General features: G+C 50.4%; 1 protein-coding gene across 3 annotated transcripts in view; it reads left to right on the top strand.

Annotated features, from left to right (window-relative positions):
- The window catches only part of LOC100974936 (adhesion G protein-coupled receptor E2), a 42,694-nt gene that overhangs the window by 8,342 nt on the left and 15,190 nt on the right, over positions 1-19,162 (top strand). The window contains exons 1-10 of one of the 3 annotated variants that reach the window (XM_055104363.2): positions 391-1,214; positions 2,024-2,155; positions 2,752-2,898; positions 3,329-3,475; positions 3,564-3,814; positions 4,530-4,707; positions 15,369-15,476; positions 15,837-16,060; positions 16,591-16,764; positions 18,851-19,048. In XM_055104363.2, coding sequence (XP_054960338.2) covers positions 1,199-1,214; positions 2,024-2,155; positions 2,752-2,898; positions 3,329-3,475; positions 3,564-3,814; positions 4,530-4,707; positions 15,369-15,476; positions 15,837-16,060; positions 16,591-16,764; positions 18,851-19,048 — 1,575 coding nt within the window. In that variant the 5' untranslated portion in view covers positions 391-1,198. Of the gene's footprint in view, positions 1-390; positions 1,215-2,023; positions 2,156-2,751; positions 2,899-3,328; positions 3,476-3,563; positions 3,815-4,529; positions 4,708-15,368; positions 15,477-15,836; positions 16,061-16,590; positions 16,765-18,850; positions 19,049-19,162 lie in introns of those variants that run through there. The other 2 variants (XM_055104362.2, XM_055104361.2) reach the window with 2 other exon arrangements.

Below are 19,162 nucleotides of genomic sequence, written 5' to 3'. Positions count from 1 at the left end.
GCCACCATGTCCGACCTGGTATCTTATTTGTACAAAACAAAAAGGGGGCTGGCACTCAGGATATTCGATGAGCTCACTGCGTGGTGCATTCCAGCGCAGTATCCATTCTCTCTGCTATCATCAGTGACTGCCAGGATGAGACAGTCTCCACACAGCTCTGCTCACCTGGAACTCTCTCTGATCCCCCAGCTCATCATGGCACCCTGTCCAGAAATGAAGGAGGAGGGAGATTTGAAGGCAGGGCCACTGTCCCCAGTCGAACCTGCCACTGGCCAACAACCCCACCTGGAGAAGATGCCTCGTGGAGCCCTGACCTCTTTTTCTGCCACTCAGTCTCTGTCCCTTTCACTGAGCGAGACTGCCCTGACCCTTCCTGATAGTTTTGGTCCACCTGAGTGCACTGGAGGATGTTGTGGCTAACGGTGGGCACAGTGACATGGACTCCCCAAACATACTTGGAGAGTTGAGTGAATGGAAGAGGCACTAGTGTGGACCCAATGGCAAGAGAGGTTAACATCAGGGCCATTGCTCCAAGCCTGATCCTCTCCCAGGAGGTCAACCCAGATCCCATGGGAGTGGAACCATTCAGAAATAGGTCTGTGTCCCTGGTGGAATGCCAAGAGATGAGATGACAGATACACCTCCATCTTTGCCCATCAGCATCTGTGCCCCTCTCCAGCCACTAAACCTTCACCCAGGGCCAGTCTTTCTCAGCTATGGATTCTCACTACATCCTGCCATTTCCAAGACACCTTCCTGAGGATCAAAAAAAGGCACCTTCACAGCCCTGGGGCAACCCAGCTGTATGTCGGTCCCCACTGTCCACCCTGGCCTGGGACCCACTGTCCAGGCAGCCCTGGCCTATGCAGCACCAGACTCATGCTCCCCTGGGGACTGGCTCAGGGGCCAGTCTTGGTCCATGTGCCTGGAGCTGGGCTCTCAGAGCTAGTGTGGATGGGAGAGCACCATCCTGCTAGGGCCACCGGGATTCTGATAACTCAGCCAGTGAGCAGCTGTCCTGGGGAAATCAAGCCCACCAGAAGCAGATGCTGGAGCCATGCATCTTACACAGCCTGCAGAACCATGAGCCAAATAAACTTCTTTTCTTGCAACACAAAATGGACTAAACCAGAGGGTTCTCACTGAGAAGGACCCATGACCACCATGTACAGTTGCATAGGCTGCTGACTGCATATGGATGCCCAGCCAAGAGGGTGAGCAGAAGCTGAAAACCTGCCTACTCGCCATTCCTCAAATATGACTGTGACTACTTGAAGAGGAGAGGCCTTTTTCTAATTCACAGGAAGGCTCTGTCCTTTGGCCCAGGACTGCCACTGGGAACCAAGACAGGTCCTACCTGGGCAAGCAGCATGCCCCCTGCACTTGGTCCCAAGAAAATCCCACCCTGACCTTTGTCCTGAATCCTCAGGCTGGGACACAGGTGGCTGGGACATCCCTGCCCCAGCTGGGAGCTGCCCAGGGAGGCAGGGGAGATGGGGAGGACTCAGATGCTTCCAGCCACATCTGAACAACAGAAGGCCTGGGCCACCATGCTCACCATGGGACACCTCTGTGTGGATTAGAAAAGGGAGGAGATGGCCAGGCGTGGTGGCTCATGCCTGCAATCCCAGCACTTTGGGAGGCCGAGGTGGGCTGATCACGAGGTCAGGAGATCAAGACCATCCTGGCTAACACGGTGAAACCCCGTCTAATACTAAAAATACAAAAAATTAGCCGGGCATGGTGGCGGGCGCCTGTAGTCCCACCTATTCGGGAGGCTGAGGCAGGAGAATGGCGTGAACCCGGGAGGCGGAGGTTGCAGTGAGTTGAGATCAGGCAATTGCACTCCAGCCTGGGCGACAGAGCAAGACTCTGTCTCAAAAAAAAAAAGAAAGAAAGAAAAGAAAAGGGAGCAGACAATGGTGCCTTCCAGATGCTTCCATGCCAGGAAACATGGCGGACCCTCAGCCCCGAAAGCTGCTCACAGGTACGGGCATCCTTCACCCTCTCCTTCCTCTTGCAGATGTGGACGAATGTCAGCAGAACCCAAGGCTCTGTAAAAGCTACGGCACCTGCGTCAACACCCTCGGCAGCTACTCGTGCCAGTGCCTGCCTGGCTTCAAGCTCAAACCTGAGGACCCGAAGCTCTGCACAGGTAGAGGCCCCAGGAAGACGCTGTGAGGCTGGATGGGAGCTGGGGATGGAGCTGAGTCAGGTCCTGCAAAGCAGCCGAGGAGGAGGGAGAAGATCCACAGGTTCCCACAAGGTCAAAGACCTGCTAAGCCCCTGCCTAAGGATTCACCTCCCAGGAAGGTCTCGCCACACGGCAGGGAGGCGGCAGGGCCTTCAGGGCTTGGAGTGCCCTTGTGGGCCCCCAGACCTCACCCCTTCCTCATCTGTCACGTGCGAGTGGAAGAAGGTGTCACTTCCAGTTCTAAGAAGGGGAACCTCCACCATAGTGAGGGAGGGAGCATGAGAGAGATTTTAGTCAGAAAGTCCAGCTCCCATGACTCAGTTTCTCTTTTGGTTTCACCTCCTATAAACTGGGGACCATGGTCCCTGCTGTGCCCATCTGGTAGGAAGACCATCATAAGATGCTTTGAAGGTGAAGTTGAAGGTCACCAAGTGGTGGCACGTGCAATAATAGTCTTCTGTCTGAGGCAATGAAAAGATAGCGGAGTGGGTGCAGTGAGTGGAGGGCAGTCCCGGGCTGGTCAGGGACAGGGTTTGACCCTCTGGCTTTGTCCTCAGATGTGAATGAATGCACCTCCGGACAAAACCCGTGCCACAGCTCCACCCACTGCCTCAACAACGTGGGCAGCTATCAGTGCCGCTGCCGCCCGGGCTGGCAACTGATTCCGGGGTCCCCCAATGGACCAAACAATACCGTCTGTGAAGGTCGAGAGCTCAGATCCCACGTTCCCAGAGACCCACAAACATCTGATCACATGTTCAACGGCGCCCACACAAACCAAGCAGAATGAGCGCTGGAGGCACCCGGCTGTGCCAGGCGTTCATTCTTCTGAGGCTAGATGAGAAAAGAGCAGGGGTCCTCCGGAAGGAGCTGGGGTACTGAGGGGGGAGGCTCAGGGGGACCCCAGGCAACAGCTGATGACTCACTGGGAGGAAGGCGTTTCACCATATTCATAACCTGCTCATCTGCACGGGGCCCACCTGCTGTGCCCAGGCCTCTCCACGCTTACATAACCCAGTGTCCACCTCTCCAAGGGGGGCACTAATGCCGGGAGGAACGAGCTGGGGGCACAGACAGGAGACAGGACCCTCTCCAGGCTGGGACAGGGCCTGACCCCCTTCTTCCTGTCCTCAGATGTGGACGAGTGCAGCTCCGGGCAGCATCAGTGTGACAGCTCCACCGTCTGCTTCAACACCGTGGGTTCATACAGCTGCCGCTGCCGCCCAGGCTGGAAGCCCAGACACGGAATCCGGAATAACCAAAAGGACACTGTCTGTGAAGGTATGACCTGGCCCTAGAAGCTCCCCAACTCCCAACACCCACACTGACACGCTCCCGCCTAATGAGCCGCTTGTCTTGTTCCCTACAGATATGACTTTCTCCACCTGGACCCCGCCCCCTGGAGTCCACAGCCAGGGGAGTGACCCCCACAGGGACGAGGTGGCAGGAACTCCATCCACACAGCACTGCATCCGTCTCCTTGTTCTAAACTTCCCACCCACCGTCCAGGCTCTCCGACCCCCACATCTCCTCTCTCTGCAGACGCTTTCCCGATTCTTTGACAAAGTCCAGGAACTGGGCAGAGACTACAAGCCAGGCTTGGCCAATAACATCATCCAGGTAAGGACAGGACCCAGGGCAAGGGGGCGGGGCAGGAAGGTGGCTGCATCCCACAGAGGCCTGGGGCAGTTTGGGTCTGGGAGGGGACAGGACCCAATGCAGTGGGTGCTGGTCTGACTCCCAGCATCTTTCAGGGCTGGTGGAAGCTACTGGACACCCAAGTGCACTTAATATCTTTCCTCTTGCTTTCCCTGGACTTTGGGTTTAGGTCAGCATTGATATTGCACAGAAGTGTTGGCCTCTGAGGGGCCATAACCAGAGTCAAGGATCACCTAGGGAATCCCATCCAATGTCATTTTTTTTTTTTTTTTAGACGGAGTCTCACTCTGTCGCCAGTCCAGAGTTTAGTGGCCCGATCTCAGCTCACTGCAATCTCTGCCTCTCGGGTTCAAGCGATTCTCCTCCCTCTGCTCCCTGAGTAGCTAGGATTACAGGCACACGCCACCACGCCCGGCTAATTTTTGTATTTTTAGTAGAGACAGGGTTTCCCCATGTTGGCCAGGATGGTCTCGATCTCCTGACCTTGTGACCCACCCGCATCGGCCTCCCAAAGTGCTGGAATTAGAGGCGTGAGCCACCGCGCCCAGCCGCCAATGCCATCTTCATCCCCCAGATAGACAGTCTCTAGGATCTGTTCCCTGGGGCTGAGCGGTTGGAGTCTTCATGCGGGCCCTCTGGCCCATGGCTCACTAGGTCTGTGTCCACATCCCTCCAGAGCATCTTACAGGCGCTGGATGAGCTGCTGGAGGCCCCTGGGGACCTGGAGACCCTGCCCCACTTACAGCAGCACTGTGTGGCCAGTCACCTGCTGGATGGCCTAGAGGATGTCCTCAGAGGCCTGAGCAAGAACCTTTCCAATGGGCTGTTGAACTTCAGTTATCCTGCAGGCACAGGTAGGTCCCTGGGTCTGCCCCAGACTCCAGCTCTGCATGTTTTCTGTCTCCTCCCTTTCCCAGTCCCACCAGAGCCAAGTGACCACACCTGTATATCAGTGTTACTCTCATCAACAAACTAAAATAAGAGATTAAAAAGAAATACATACCAGTCTGGATAAGATGGCAATACTCAATCTCTACAAAAAAAAAAATCTTTTAAATTAGACAGATGTGATGGCACAACTGTGGTCCAAGCTAGTTGGGAGGCTGAGGTGAAAGGATCGCTTGAGCCCAGGAGGTTGAGTCTGCAGTGAACTATGATTGCATCACTGTACTCCAGCCTGGTTCACAGGGCAAGACCCCATCTCAAAAAAGAGAAGATGAAGAGGAGGAGGAGGAAGAAGAAGAAGAGAAGGAGGAGGAGGTGAAGAGGAGGAGGAGGATAAACAGGAAGAAAAAGGAGGAAGAGGGCAGGAGGGGGAGGACAGGAGGAGGAGGACAGGAGGAGAGGAGGGGAGGAGGAAGAGGAGGAAAGAGGATGGGAGGAGGAGGACAAGAGGAAGAGGACGGGAGGAGGAGGACAGGATGGGGAGGAGAGGAGGAGGAGAGAAGGAGGAGGAGAGAAGAAGGAGGAGAGGAGGAGGAGGAGAAGGAGGAGAGGAGGAGGAGTGGAGGAGGAAGAGGGAAGGAGAAGAGGACGGGGAGGAGACAAGAAGGAGGAGAGGAGGAAAAGAAGAGGAGGAGGAGAGGAGGAGGAGGGGGGAGGAGGAGAGAAGGAGGAAGAGAGGAGGAGGAGAGGAGGAAGAGGGAAGGAGGAGGGTAGGAGGAGGAGACAAGGAGGAGGAGAGGAGGAGGCAGAGGAGAGGAGAAGGAGGAGAGGATGAGGAAAAGAGGAGAGGAGGAGGAGAGGAGAAGGAGAGGAGGAGGAGATGGGAGGAGGAGAAGGGGAGGAGGAGAGGGGGAGGAGAGGAGGAGGAGAGGAGGAGGAGATGGGAGTAGGAGGGGGGAGGAGGAGAGGAGAAGGAGGAGGGGGAAGGAGGAGAGCAGGAGATGGAGTGGAGGAGGAGGAGAGGAAGAGGAGGAGAGCAAGAGGAGGAGAGGAGGAGAAGGAGAGGAGGAGGAGAGGGGGAGAGGAGGAGGAGGGGGAGAAGGAGAGGGGGAGGAGGGAGGGGGAGGAGGAGGAGAGGAGGACGAGAGGAGCAGGAAGAGGAGAGGAGAAGGAGAGGAAGAGGAGAGGAGGAGAGAAGGAAGAGAGGAGGAGGAGAGGAAAAGAAGAGGAGGAGGAGAGGAGGAAGAGAGGAGGAGGAGAGGAAGAGGAGAGGAGGAGGAGAAGAGGAGGAGGAAGGGGAGGAGAGGAGGAGGGGGAGGAGAGGAGGAGGGGGAGGAGAGGAGGAGGAGGGGCAGGAGAGGAAGAGGAGAGGAGGAGGAGAGGAGGAGGAGAGGAGGAGGAGAGGAGGAGGAGGAGAGAAGGAGGAGGAGAGGAGGAGGAGAGGAGCAGGAAGAGGAGAGAAGGAGGAGGAGAGGAGGACGAGAGGAGCAGGAGGAGGAGAGGAGAAGGAGAGGAAGAGGAGAGGAGGAGAGGAGGAAGAGAGGAGGAGGAGAGGAAGAAGAGAGGAGGAGGAGAAGAGGAGGAGGAGGGGCAGGAGAGGAGGAGGAGAGGAGGAGGAGGAGAGGAGGAGGAAGAAGAGAAGAGGAGGAGGAGAGGAAGAGGAGAGGAGGAGGACAGGTGGAGGAGGAGGAGAGGAGTAGATGAGGAGGAGAAGAGGAGGAGGAGAAGAGGAGGAGAGGAGGAGGAGAGGAGGAGGGGGAGAGGAGGAGAGGAGGAGGTGGAGAGGAGCAGGAGGAGGGGAGGAGAGGAGGAAAAGGAGGGGAGGAGGAGGGGAGGAGGAAGAGGGGAGGAGGAGGGGAGGATGAGCAGGGAGGAGGAGGAGAGGATGAGGAGGAGAAGAGGATGAGTGGAGGGGGAGAGGAGGAGGAGAAGTGGAGGGGAGGAGGAGGAGAGGAGGAGGAGAAGAGGAGGAGGAGGAGAGTAGGAGGAGGAGCAGAGGAGGAGGAGGAGAGGAGGAGGTGAGGAGGAAGAGAGGAGAAGGAGAGGAGGAGAGGGGGAGGAGAAGAGGAGAAGGAGATGAGGAAGAGGAGAGGAGGAGGAAGAGAGGAGAAAGCGGAGAGGAAGAGGAGGAGAGGAGGTGGAGAGGAGGAGGAGAGGAGGAGGAAGAGAGGAGAAAGAGGAGAGGAAGAGGAGGAGAGGAGGTGGAGAGGAGGAGGAGGAGAGGAGGAGGAGAGGAGGAGGAGAGGAGGAGGAAGAGAGGAGAAAGAGGAGAGGAAGAGGAGGAGAGGAGGTGGAGAGGAGGAGGAGAGGAGGAGGAGGGGGAGGAGAGGAGGAGGGGGAGGAGAGGAGGAGGAGTGGAGGAGGAGGAGATGAGGAGGATGAGGAGAGGAAGAGGAGAGGAGGAGGAGGACAGGTGGAGGAGGAGAGGAGTAGGTGGAGGATGAGGAAGAGAAGGAGAGGAGGAGAAGGAGGAGGACAGGAGGAGGAGGACAGGAGAAGGAGCTGAGGAGGAGGAGGAGAGGAGAATGAGGAGGAGGAGAGGAGGAGAAGGAGAGGAGGAGAAGGAGGAGGAGAGGAGGAGAAGGAGGAGGAGAGGAGGAGAAGGAGGAGGAGAGGAGGAGGAGCTGAGGAGGAGGAGAGGAGGAGGAGAGGAGGAGGAGCTGAGGAGGAGGAGAGGAGGAGGAGCTGAGGAGGAGGAGAGGAGAAGGAGGAGGAGAGGAGGAGAAGGAGGAGGAGAGGAGGAGGGTGAGAGGAGGAGGAGAGAAGGAGGAGAAGAGGAGGAGATGAGGAGAAGAGGAGGAGAGGACAAGGAGAGCAGGAGAGGAGGAGAAGTAGGAGAGGAGGAGGAGAGGAGGAGGAGAGGAGGAAGAGGAGCAGAAAAGAAGGAGGAGAGGAGGAGGAGATGAAGAGGAGGTGGACAAGAGGAGGAGGAGGGGATAAGGAGGAGGAGGAGAGGAGTAGAAGGGGAGGAGAAGAGGAGGAGGGTGAGAGGAGGAGGAGAGGAGGAGGAGAGGAGGAGGAGGGAAGGAGGAGAGGAGGAGGAGATGAGGAGAGGAGAAGGCGGAGAGGAGGAGGAGATGAGGAGAGGAGAAGGCGGAGAGGAGGAGGAGAGGACGAGGAGAGGAAAAGAGGAGGAGACAAGGAGGAGAGGAGGAGAGGAGGAGGTGGAGAGGAGGAGGAGAGGACGAGGAGAGGAGGAGAGGAGGAGGCGTATGAGAGGAGGAGGAGAGGAGGAAGAGGAGCAGAAGAGGAGGAGGAGAGGAGGAGGTGGTGGACAAGAGGAGGAGGAGGAGAGGAGGAGGAGACGAGAAAGAGCGGAGGAGAGGAGGAGAGGAGGAGGAGCACAGGAGGAGGAGGAGAGGAGTAGAGGAAGAAGGAAGAATAGAAAGAAGGAAAGGAAAGGAAAAAGAAATGCATAAATAACATGCGTTTTCATTGTAATATGAATTATCAGCAGTAAATAATTATGATGAAGAATTTAAAATAACAAAATAGAAATCACTTCAAAAGAGAACAATTTATTTAATTTGGAATACTATAAATTAATATCATTTGATCTCTAAGTATGATTTCTTTCTTGTTTGTTTTTGTGTGTTTGTTTTGTTTTGTTTTGTTTTTTTGAGACAGAGTCTCACTCTGTCGCCCAGGCTGGAGTGCAGTGGCGTGATCTCGGCTCACTGCAAGCTCCGCCTCCTGGGTTGACAGCATTCTCCTGTCTCAGCCTCCCGAGTAGCTGGGACTACAGGTGCCCGCCACCACGCCCAGCTAATTTTTTGTATTTTTAGTAGAGACGGGGTTGCACCGTGTTAGCCAGGATGGTCTCTCGATCTCCTGACCTTGTGCGTAATCCACTTGCCTCGGCTTCCCAAAGTGCTGGGATTACAGGCGTGAGCCACCACACCCGGCCTGCATAATAATTTTTAAAGCATGAAAATGCATATAGCATTAATTTTATTAAGATAAAATTCACATAACATCAAGTTCACCACTTTAAAGTGTCTGTTTCACGTGGGGCGTGCCTGTAATGCCAGGCGCTCACACCTGTAATCCTAGCACTTTGGGAGGCTGAAATGGGTGGATCACTTGAGGTCAGGAGTTCAAATCCAGCCTGGCCAACATAGTGAAATCCCATCTCTACTGAAAATACAAAAATTAGACAGGCATGGTGGCGCACACCTGTAATCCTAGCTACTCAAGAGGCTGAGGCAGGAGAATCACTTGAGCTTGGGAGGCAGAGGTTGCAGTGAGCCAAGTTTGCACCACTGCACTCCAGCCTACGTGAGACAGAGTGCCACTCCATCTCAAACAAAAAAATTAAAATTAAAAATAAAATAAGAAAAAATTTTAAAAGTGTGTGTTTCAGTACAATCTACTATATTCAGAAATTTATACAACCATCACCTCTATTTCTAAAACGCTTGCATCAGCCCAAAAGTGAACGAACACTGCACATGGTAAGCAACCACTCCTCATTCTTCCCTTCCTCCAACCCCTGGCAGCCACTAATCTGCTTTCTGTTTCCATGGATTTTCCTAATCAGGATATCTCACATAAATGGAATCATACAATATGTGACCATCTAGTCTAGCTCCTTTCACCTAGCATAATGGTTTTGAGGTTCATGCATGCCGTAGCATTTATCAATATTTCATTCTTTTTCAAGGTTGAATACTATTCTATTGTATGAATACATCGCTTTTTTTTTTTTTATCCATCCATCCATTGATGGACATTTGGGTTGTTTCCACCTTTTGGCTGTTGACATGAAGAGTCAAAACTCTGTAAAATATTTGAAGAGATTTATTGTGAGCTAAATATGAATGTATGACTGACCATGGCCCGTGACACAGCCCTCAGGAGCCCCTGAGAACATATGCCCAAGTGAAGTGGTGTTGTTGTCTGGGGTAATACCCAAGGTTCATTGTCTCATGCCAAGAAAATTAAGGACACGGACACACACCAGGAGTGAGTTTATGAGTGGAGGTTTAATAGGCAAAAGAAAGAGAAAGGAGAACAACTCTCTCTCTTGTGAGAGAAAGGAATGCCCAAATGGGACTTCCCACCCATGCCAGAGGGCACCGAATTTTATAGACAGGCTTGAGGAGGCAGTGTCTAATTTACGTAGGGCCCAAAGATTGGTTGGACCAGGTGTGACGTTTACATAAGGTGCAGGGAAGCTGGCTGCCCCACCCTAATCTTATTATGCAAATGGAGTCTTTGCCAGCTCCTTACTGTATACGTGGTTGGCAAAGAGATGGGAAGATGGAGCCGCCATTTTCAACATGCCTAGTCCCAGGTGGCCTTTTCCTACTGGCACAGCTGCCAGCATTCATCTGTGCAGGCTTCCAGCTTGCTTGCCTATGTCTGCAGCTCGATTTTACAGGCTGCTCTTTGTTAGAAAAAAAAAAAATGATATAGGGGCTGATTTTCATTAAAAGGAAAGACTTACCCAGGACTTCCTTACCCACACTCTCTGCCTAAATAATTCCTTTTTAACTTCTATATCACAAGGTAGTCATGGCATAGCTTGTTGTTGTTGTTCTTGTTGTTTTCTGTTGGAGACAGAGTCTCGCTCTGTCAACCAGGCTGGAGTGCAGTGGTGCGATCTTGGCTCACTGTAGACTCCACCTCCCGGGTTCAAGCGATTCTCCTGCCTCAGCCTCCCAAGTAGCTGGGACTACAGGCGCCCGCCACCACGCCTGGCTAATTATTTTGTGTGTTTTCAGTAGAGACAGGGTTTCACCATGTTAACCAGGATGGTCTTGATGTCCTGACCTCGTGATCCGCCTGCCTCGGCCTCCCAAAGTGCTGGGATTACAGGCGTGAGACACCACGCCTGGCCCCACAGCTTGGTTTTCTACATTTTAGGGGGACATGAGACATCAATCAAATATGTTTAAGCTACACATTGGTTCAGTCCAGAAATGCAGGACAATTTGAAGTGGAGATGTGGGGCGGGTGCTTCCAGATTATAGGTAGATTTAAGCTTTTCTGATTGGCAGTTGGTTGAAGGAGTTATTATCCATAGAAAAGAATGTCTGGAATACGATAAGGGGCTGTAAAGGCTGAAGTTGTATCATCCAGATGAACTCTTCAGGTATCAGGCTTCAGAGAGAATAGATGGTAAATGTTTCTTATTAAGCTTCAGGTCTGTGTTGATGTTAAATGCTGGTCAGCTTTTCCTCAACTCCAAAAGGGAGGAGGGCATAACGACACATGTCAGACCCCCCACTTCCCACTATAGCCTGAACTAGTCTTTCCAGTTAAATTTAGAGTGCCCTAGCCAAAAAGGAAGTCCATTCAGATGGTTTTGAGGGGGGCGGGAGAGGACTTCGAATTTTTGTTTTTGTTTAGATGGCTGGTGTGAATAGTGCTCTTATGAATATTAGTGGACACATTTTGGGTTGAATAACTGTCTTCAGTTCTTTGGGGTATATACTAAGGAGTGGAATTGCTGGGTGATATGGTAATTCTATGTTCAGCTTTTGGAGGAACCACCAAACTTTTTCCAAAGCAGCTGCATCATTCTAATTCCCCACCAGAAACATACACGGGTTATCCTCTCCACACCTTCAGCAAAACTTGTTACTTCCGTTTTCTTTTGTTCTGTTTTTAATTGCTTTTATTGATACATAAATCTTACATATTTATGGGTACATGTGATACTTTGTTGCTTGCCTAGAATGTGTACCGATCAAGTCAGGGTATCTCAGGTATCCACCACTTTGAGTACTTATCATTTGTATGTGTTGGGAACAATTGAAGTCCTCTTTTGTAACTACTTTGAAATACATCATACAGTCTTGTTAATTATAGTCACTCTGCTCTGCTGTCAGACAATAGAACTTGGGCCGGGCACGGTGGCTCGCGCCTGTAATCCCAGCACTTTGGGAGGCCGAGGTGGGAGGATCACGAGGTCAGGAGATCGACACCATCCTGGCTAACACGGTGAAACCCCATCTCTACTAAAAATACAAAAAATTAGCCAGGCGTGGTGGCGGGTGCCTGTAGTCCCAGCTACTCGGGAGGCTGAGGCAGGAGAATGGCGTGAACCTGGGAGGCGAAGCTTGCAGTGAGCCAAGATGGTGCCACTGCACTCCAGCCTGGGTGACAGACTGAGACTCCGTCTCAAAAAAAAAAAAAAAAAAATCTGCTTAATAAGCGGAGAGGTGGCTGGCTTGGTGGCTCTCACCCGTAATCCTAGCACTTTGGGAGGTCAAGGCAGGCAGATCACCTGACATCAGGAGTTTGAGACCAGCCTGGCCAATATGGTGAAACCGTGTCTACTAAAAATACAAAAATTAGCTGGGCTTAGTGACATGTACCTGTAATCCCAGCTACCTGGGAAGCTGAGGCAGGAGATTCGCTGGAACCCAGGAGGCAGAGGCTGCAGTGAGCTGAGATCGTGCCACTGCACTCCAGCCTGGGTGACAGAGTGAGACTCCGTCTAAAAAAAAAAAAAAATATATATATATATATATATATATATAAAACATACTTTTTTCTAACTGTATGTCTCTACGTGTTAACTCACCTCTCTTCATCCCAATGATACAGGAGTGAAAAAGAAATTATTTAGGCAGTTAGCAAGGGTCAGAGAGTCCTCAGTAAGGTTTCCCTTTTAATAAAAACCAGCCCCCAAATCATTTCTTTTCTAATAACGAGCAGCCTGAAAATTCGAGCTGCAGACATAGAAAAGCAAGCTGGAAGCTTGCACGGGTGAATGCCGGCAGCTGTGCCAATAGGAAAAGGTTACCTGGGGGCCCGGCATGTTCAACGTGGGGGCTCCCTCTTCCTTTATCTTTGTCAACCACGTGTACAGTACAGAAGCAGGCAACGTGGAGCCAGCCAGGTAGAGAATCCATTTGCATAATAAAAGATTAGGCTGGGACAGCCAGCTTCTTCATGCTGTATGTAAATGGCTCACCTGTTCAGACCAATCTTTAAGCCTTATGTAAATCGGACACCGCCTACGCAAGCTCATCTATAAAACTTCGTGCATTTCACCACGCAACCGGAAGACCCACTTGGGAGCCCCTGTCTCTCTGCAGGAGAGGGAGTTATTCTCTTTTTCTTTTTCTTTTTCTTTTTTTTGAGACGGAGTCGTGCTGTGTCCCCCAGACTGCAGTGCAGGGGCGCGATCTCGGCTCACTGCAAGCTCCGCCTCCCGGGGTCACGCCATTCTCCTGCCTCAGCGTCCCGAGTAGCTGGGACTACAGGCGCCCACCACCATGCCCAGCTAATTTTTTTGTATTTTTAGTAGAGACGGGGTTTCACCATGTTATCCAGGTTGGTCTCGATCTCGTGACCTCGTGATCCTCCCTCCTCAGCCTCCCAAAGTGCTGGGATTACAGGCGTGAGCCACTGCGCCCAGCCAGAGCTATTCTTTTTTTCTTTCGCCTATTAAATCTCCACTCTTAAACTAACTTCTTATGTGTCCACATCCTCAATTTCCCTGGTGTGAAACAGTGAAACTTGGGTATTTACACCACTTCACTAGTGAGATGATACCTCATTGTGGTTTTGATTTGCCCTTCCCTAATAACTAATGATGTTTAACATCTTTTCATGTGTTTGCTCACCATTTGCATGTCATTTTTGGAGAAATGTCTATTCAAATCCTTTGCCTATTTTTAATTGTGCTGTTTGTCTTTTGGTTGTCCAGTTGTAAGCATTCTTTAAACATTCGGATAGTAGATCATCTGAGATGAATGATTTGCAAAATATTTTCTCCCATTCTGTAGATTGTCTTTTCATTTTCTTGTCTTTTCACTTTAATGAATAGAAGTTTTAAATTTTGAAGACATTTATTTTATCTAATTTTTCTTTTGTTGCATGTGCAATTGGTGTCATATTTAAGAATTCATTGACAGGGGGTGGTGGCTCACGCCTGTAATCCCAGCACTTTGGAAGGCCAATGCGGGCGGATCACCTGAGGTCAGGAGTTTGAGACCAGCCTGGCCAACAAGGCGAAACCCTGTCCTTACTAAAAATAAAAATAAAAATAATTAACCAGGTGTGTTGGCACATGACTGTAATCCTAGCTATTCAGGAAGCTGAGGCAGGAGAATTGCTTGAACCTGGGACACGGAGGTTGCAGTGAGCTGAGAGTGTGCCACTACACTCCAGCCTGGATGACAGAGCAAGACTCCGTCTCAAAAATAAAAATAAAAAAAGAATTCATTACCGCATCCAAGACCAGGAAGATTTACCCCTGTTTCCTCCTAAGTGTTCTAGTTTTAGCTTCTAAGCTTAGGTCACTGGCTTATTTTGAGTTAATTTTTGTTTGTTGTGTGAGGTAGGGTTAAAACTTCCTTATTTTCATGTTACTATCCAGTAATCCCAGCACTATTTGTTGAAGAGATTATTCTTTCCCCCATTGAATAGTCTTGGCACCCCTTGTTGAGAATCAACTGACCATAAGATGGATGGGTTTATTCCTGGACTCTCAATTCTATTCTGTTATGTCCTTATGCCAGTATTACTGTCAGTTTGTAGTAAGTTTTGGAATCAGGAAGTGTGAATTCGCCAACCTTCTTGTTCTTCAAGATTGTTTTTGGGTATTTGGATTCCTTACAACACCATATGAATTTTAAGATGAACTTTTCTTATTCTGCAAAGTAATAATAGGCTAAAATATTGATAGGGATTGCATTGAGTCTCTAGACCACTTTGGGGGAGTATTGCTATCTTAACAATAGAAAGTTTTCCAATCCATGAACATAGGCTGTCTTTCCATTTAGAGAGGGCCTTTTATTTCTTTCAAACACTTTTGTAGGCCAGAAGCAGTGGCTCACGCCCAATATTGTCAGAGGCCACCAAGGTGGGAGAATTGCTTGAGCCCAGGAGTTCAAGCCCAGCCTTGGAAACATACTGGAACACGATCTCCACAAAAAATTTAAAAATTAGCTGGGTGTGGTAGTGAGCACCTGTAGTGCCAGCTACTTGGGAGGCTGAGGTGGAAGGATTGGTTGAGCCCAGGAGACTGCAGTGAGCTATGATCATGCCACTGCACTCTAGCCTGACCAACAGGTGAGAATTTGTCTCAAAAAAAAAAAAAATACTCAAAAAACTTTCCTATAAGTCTTGAGTCTCCTTCGTAAAATGTATTCCTAATATTTTTGCTGAAAATTTTTGCATCTATGTCCATAAGAAATATTGGTCTATAATTTTATTTTCTTGTGATGTCTTCATCTGGTTTTGTTATCAGAGCAATATTAGCCTCATAAAATTACTTAAATAGTGTTTCCTCCTCTTCCATATTTTTAGAAAGGTAAAAGATTCATGTTCATTCTTGCTTAAGCTATTGGTAGAACTCACCAGTGAAGTCATCTGGTCTGGGCTGTTAGTTTTGAGAGGTTTTGATTACTGATTTAATCTGTTATAGGTCTGTTCAGATCTTCTATTTCTTCTTGAGTTGGTTTCAGTGGTTTGTGTGTCACTAGGAATGTGTCCATTTCATCTAGGTTACCTACTTTGTAGATACACAGTTGCTCACACTATTCTCTTCTGATATTTTGTAACTTCAGACTATATATGTATATAGTATATACATTAAGTCATAGTATATCAACCACTACAGGCACAATTCCTAACCTAACTCCCCTTATATAATTCCCACAACTCATAGAATTGTCCCTGGAGGTGCAGAAGCAAGTAGACAGGAGTGTCACCTTGAGACAGAATCAGGCAGTGATGCAGCTGGACTGGAATCAGGCACAGAAATCTGGTGACCCAGGTAATGGCTGAGATGGGGAGGTGGTCAGTGAAGCTTCATGGTGGGAAAAGATGCCCAAGAATGTGAAAAATAAGAGATTAAAAGATTAAAGGGAAGTGTGGGATGTTTGGAGTGGGGCTGTAAGAGGAGAGTCCAGCTGAGGAGGAACGGACCTTGTTGGGGACCCCGAGATATTAACCGTGGCCTTGTCCTGCAGGATGTGATACACATAGAACTAAAGATTGAAGGAAAGTGTGGGAGGGGTGAAGCCAAAGGAAGGTAGCCCATCTGAGTAGAAAGTTCTGTGCAGGGCAGAGGAACTCTGGTGTGGACCCAGAGATTCAACCTACTCCAAGATTCAACCTTGGCCTCGCCCTGCAGGCTTTTCTGTGGTGGGCCTTGTCTCCATTCCAGGGATGGGCAAGTTGCTGGCTGAGGCCCCCCTGGTCCTGGAACCTGAGAAGCAGGTGCTTCTGCATGAGACACACCAGGGCTTGCTGCAGGACGGCTCCCCTATCCTGCTCTCAGATGTGATCTCTGCCTTTCTGAGCAACAACGACACCCAAAACCTCAGCTCCCCAGTTACCTTCACCTTCTCCCACCGTGTGAGTGCTGGTGGAGTTGGTGGATGGGTGAATAGTCTGAGTCCAGGCATAGCCTTGCTGCTCAGCTCAGCCCTGGGGCTCAGGGGTCTCTGTTACGGGTACATTATCTCCCCAGGAAAGTCAGTCCTTCCCAAGCCGGCTTTGGGTAAGCATTTCTGAGCATCTGACCCACCAGCTCACACCTGTGTTCTTTTTTTTATTGAGACAGAGTCTCGCTGTGTCAGCCAGGCTGGAGTGCAGTGGCATGATCTCAGCTCACTGCAGTCTCCGCCTCCCAGGTTCGAGCGATTCTCCTGCCTCAGCCTCCCTACTAGCTGGGACTACAGGTGTGTGCTACCACGCCCAGCTAATTTTTGTGGGTTTTTTTGTTTTTTTTTTTTTTTTTTAGTAGAGATGGGGTTTCACCATGTTGGCCAGGCTGGTCTCAAACTCCTGACCTCAAGTGATCCACCTGCTTCAGCCTCCCAAAGTGCTGGGATTACAGGCGTGAGCCACAATGCCCAGCCCACACCTGTGTTCTGTTCCTGCAGTCAGTGATCCCGAGACAGAAGGTGCTCTGTGTCTTCTGGGAGCATGGCCAGAATGGATGTGGTCACTGGGCCACCACAGGCTGCAGCACAATAGGCACCAGAGACACCAGCACCATCTGCCGTTGCACCCACCTGAGCAGCTTTGCCGTCCTCATGGCCCACTACGATGTGCAGGTGAGACCCTTAGGAGGGGATACACTCTGCATTTATTGCCGTGTAACAAATCCCCAGAGACATAGCAGCCTTTTAAAACAATATATGCATTATCTCACAGCTCTGGGTCAGCAAGCTGGCATAGCAAGATGGCTTTTCTGCTCAGGGTCTTACAAGACTGAAATCATCATGTCACCCCACCCCCAGGGCTGCCATTTCATCTGAGACTTGAGGTCCTTCTCCAAGCTCCCTGGTTGCTGGCAGAATTCAGTTTCTTGTAATTGTAGGACTGAAGTCTCACTTTCTTAGCTGTCAGGAAGGCATCACATTCAGTTCCTAGAGGCCACTCACATCCCTTCTCACATGACCCTCTGGCAAACTTCTAGCATTCCTATCTGGAGGACAAGGAAAAAAATTTCCTCACGCAGAATCCCTCTTAAGCTTTGTATTAGTCGGGGTTCTCTAGAGAGACAGAACTAATGGAATAGATAGATACACAGATAGATAGATAGATAGATAGATAGATAGATAGATAGATAGATAAATTTCTGCCTGCTTATATTCTAGCCACGCTGGCAGCTGATTAGACGGTGCCCACCCAGATTAAGAGTGGATCTGCCTTTCCCAGTCCACTGACTCAAATGTTAATTTCCTTTGGCAACACCCTGACAGACACACCCAGGATCAATACTTTGTATCCTTCAATCCAATCAAGTTGATACCCAGTATTAACCGTCACAAGTTTTGAATCTGATTCTCCAGGAAGAGCCCAGATCTTGTAAAGACTCATCTGATTAGGTCTGGCCCACCCAGGGTAAACTCTGCCTTTTTTTTTTTTTTAGACAGCGTCTCTGTCACCCAGGCTGGAGTGCAGTGGCACAGTCATAGCTCACTGCAGCCTTGACCTTCTGGGTTCAAGGGATCCTCCTGCCTCAGCCTCCTGAGTAGCTGGGACTACAGGCATGCACCACCATGCCCGGCTAATTTTTGTATTTTTACTAGAGATGGGGTTTCACCAAGTTGGCCAGGCTGGTCTTGAACTCCTTACCTCAAGTAATCCACCCGCCTCGGCCTCCCAAAGTGCTAGTATTACAGGTGGGAACCACCACACCTCGCCCACCTGACTTTCTTATCTCATCACTTAGAGTAGATCCAAGGGACATCATCATCATATCCTGCGGGAGAAAGGGCCAAACCACCCTTTTGTTTTCCATGACAGGAACATCTTATCAATATCCTCCCGGGTAGCAAGCCATACCGCCCAGCCCCTCCCGCCCAGAACTGTAATTACCCCAGCCTGTAAGCGGCAGTGGGTTCTGGCACGAAGCTAGCTCCCCCCTCCACAGGTCTCGTGCTGGACATAAACCTGCATTGCTGTAGAGCTGCCAACTCTCTGTCTTTCTTTAACCCTCACTTTCCCTTCAAAACCTAACGGGCCCACACCTGGAATCTCTGTGCTTTGGGAGGCTGAAACGGGAGGATCACTTGAGCCCAGGAATTCGAGACCAGCCTGTGCAACACAGAAAGACCCTGTCTCTACAAAAATTAAAAAAAAAAAATTAGGACGGATGTGGTGGCTCACGACTGTAATCCCAGCACTTTGGGAGGCCGAGGCGGGTGGATCACGAGATCAGGAGTTCAAGACCAGCCTGGCCAACATGGTGTGACTCTGTCTCTACTAAAAATACAAAAATTAGCCTGGCGTGGAGGCACGTGCCTGTAATCCCAACTACTTGGGAGGCTGAGACATGAGAATCGCTTGAACCGAGGAGACAGAGGCTGCAGTGAGCAGAGATCGCACCACTGCACTCCAGCCTGGGCGACAGAGCAAGACTGTCAAAAAAAAAAAAATTAGCAGGGCATGGTGCCATACATGACTATAATGCACACCCGTTGTCACCTACATGACTACGCCTGTATTCCCAGCCACCCATGAGGCTCGGGTGACACCTTCGCAAATTAAATTAAATTGGTGACATCTTCACAAATTTACCTGGCTCCCTCATTCTTGAATTTGCTATGCCAAAGTAAAAATTTTAAATGGTGGTGGGGTCATTACCCCAGAGCAGGAAAGCATCACTGTGAACTCTTCTTTTCCGGGTCCCAGGAGGAGGATCCCGTGCTGACTGTCATCACCTACATGGGGCTGAGCTTCTCTCTGCTGTGCCTCCTCCTGGCGGCCCTCACTTTTCTCCTGTGTAAAGCCATCCAGAACACCAGCACCTCACTGCATCTGCAGCTCTCGCTCTGCCTCTTCCTGGCCCACCTCCTCTTCCTCGTGGCAATTGATCAAACCGGACACAAGGTATTGACAGCGGTGTTCCAGAGGGCTCCCTTCCTTGACGCAGGACACGCTGGCTCATGGAATGATGCGGCATTTGATTCCTTAATATAATAGCCCGGCTGGGCGTGGTGGCTC

Source organism: Pan paniscus, chromosome 20 (assembly GCF_029289425.2).
Source record: "Pan paniscus chromosome 20, NHGRI_mPanPan1-v2.0_pri, whole genome shotgun sequence".
Taxonomy (NCBI): Eukaryota; Metazoa; Chordata; class Mammalia; order Primates; family Hominidae; genus Pan; species Pan paniscus.
Note: the sequence above shows the minus strand (reverse complement) of the source record. Positions and strands in the feature narration are given on the sequence as shown.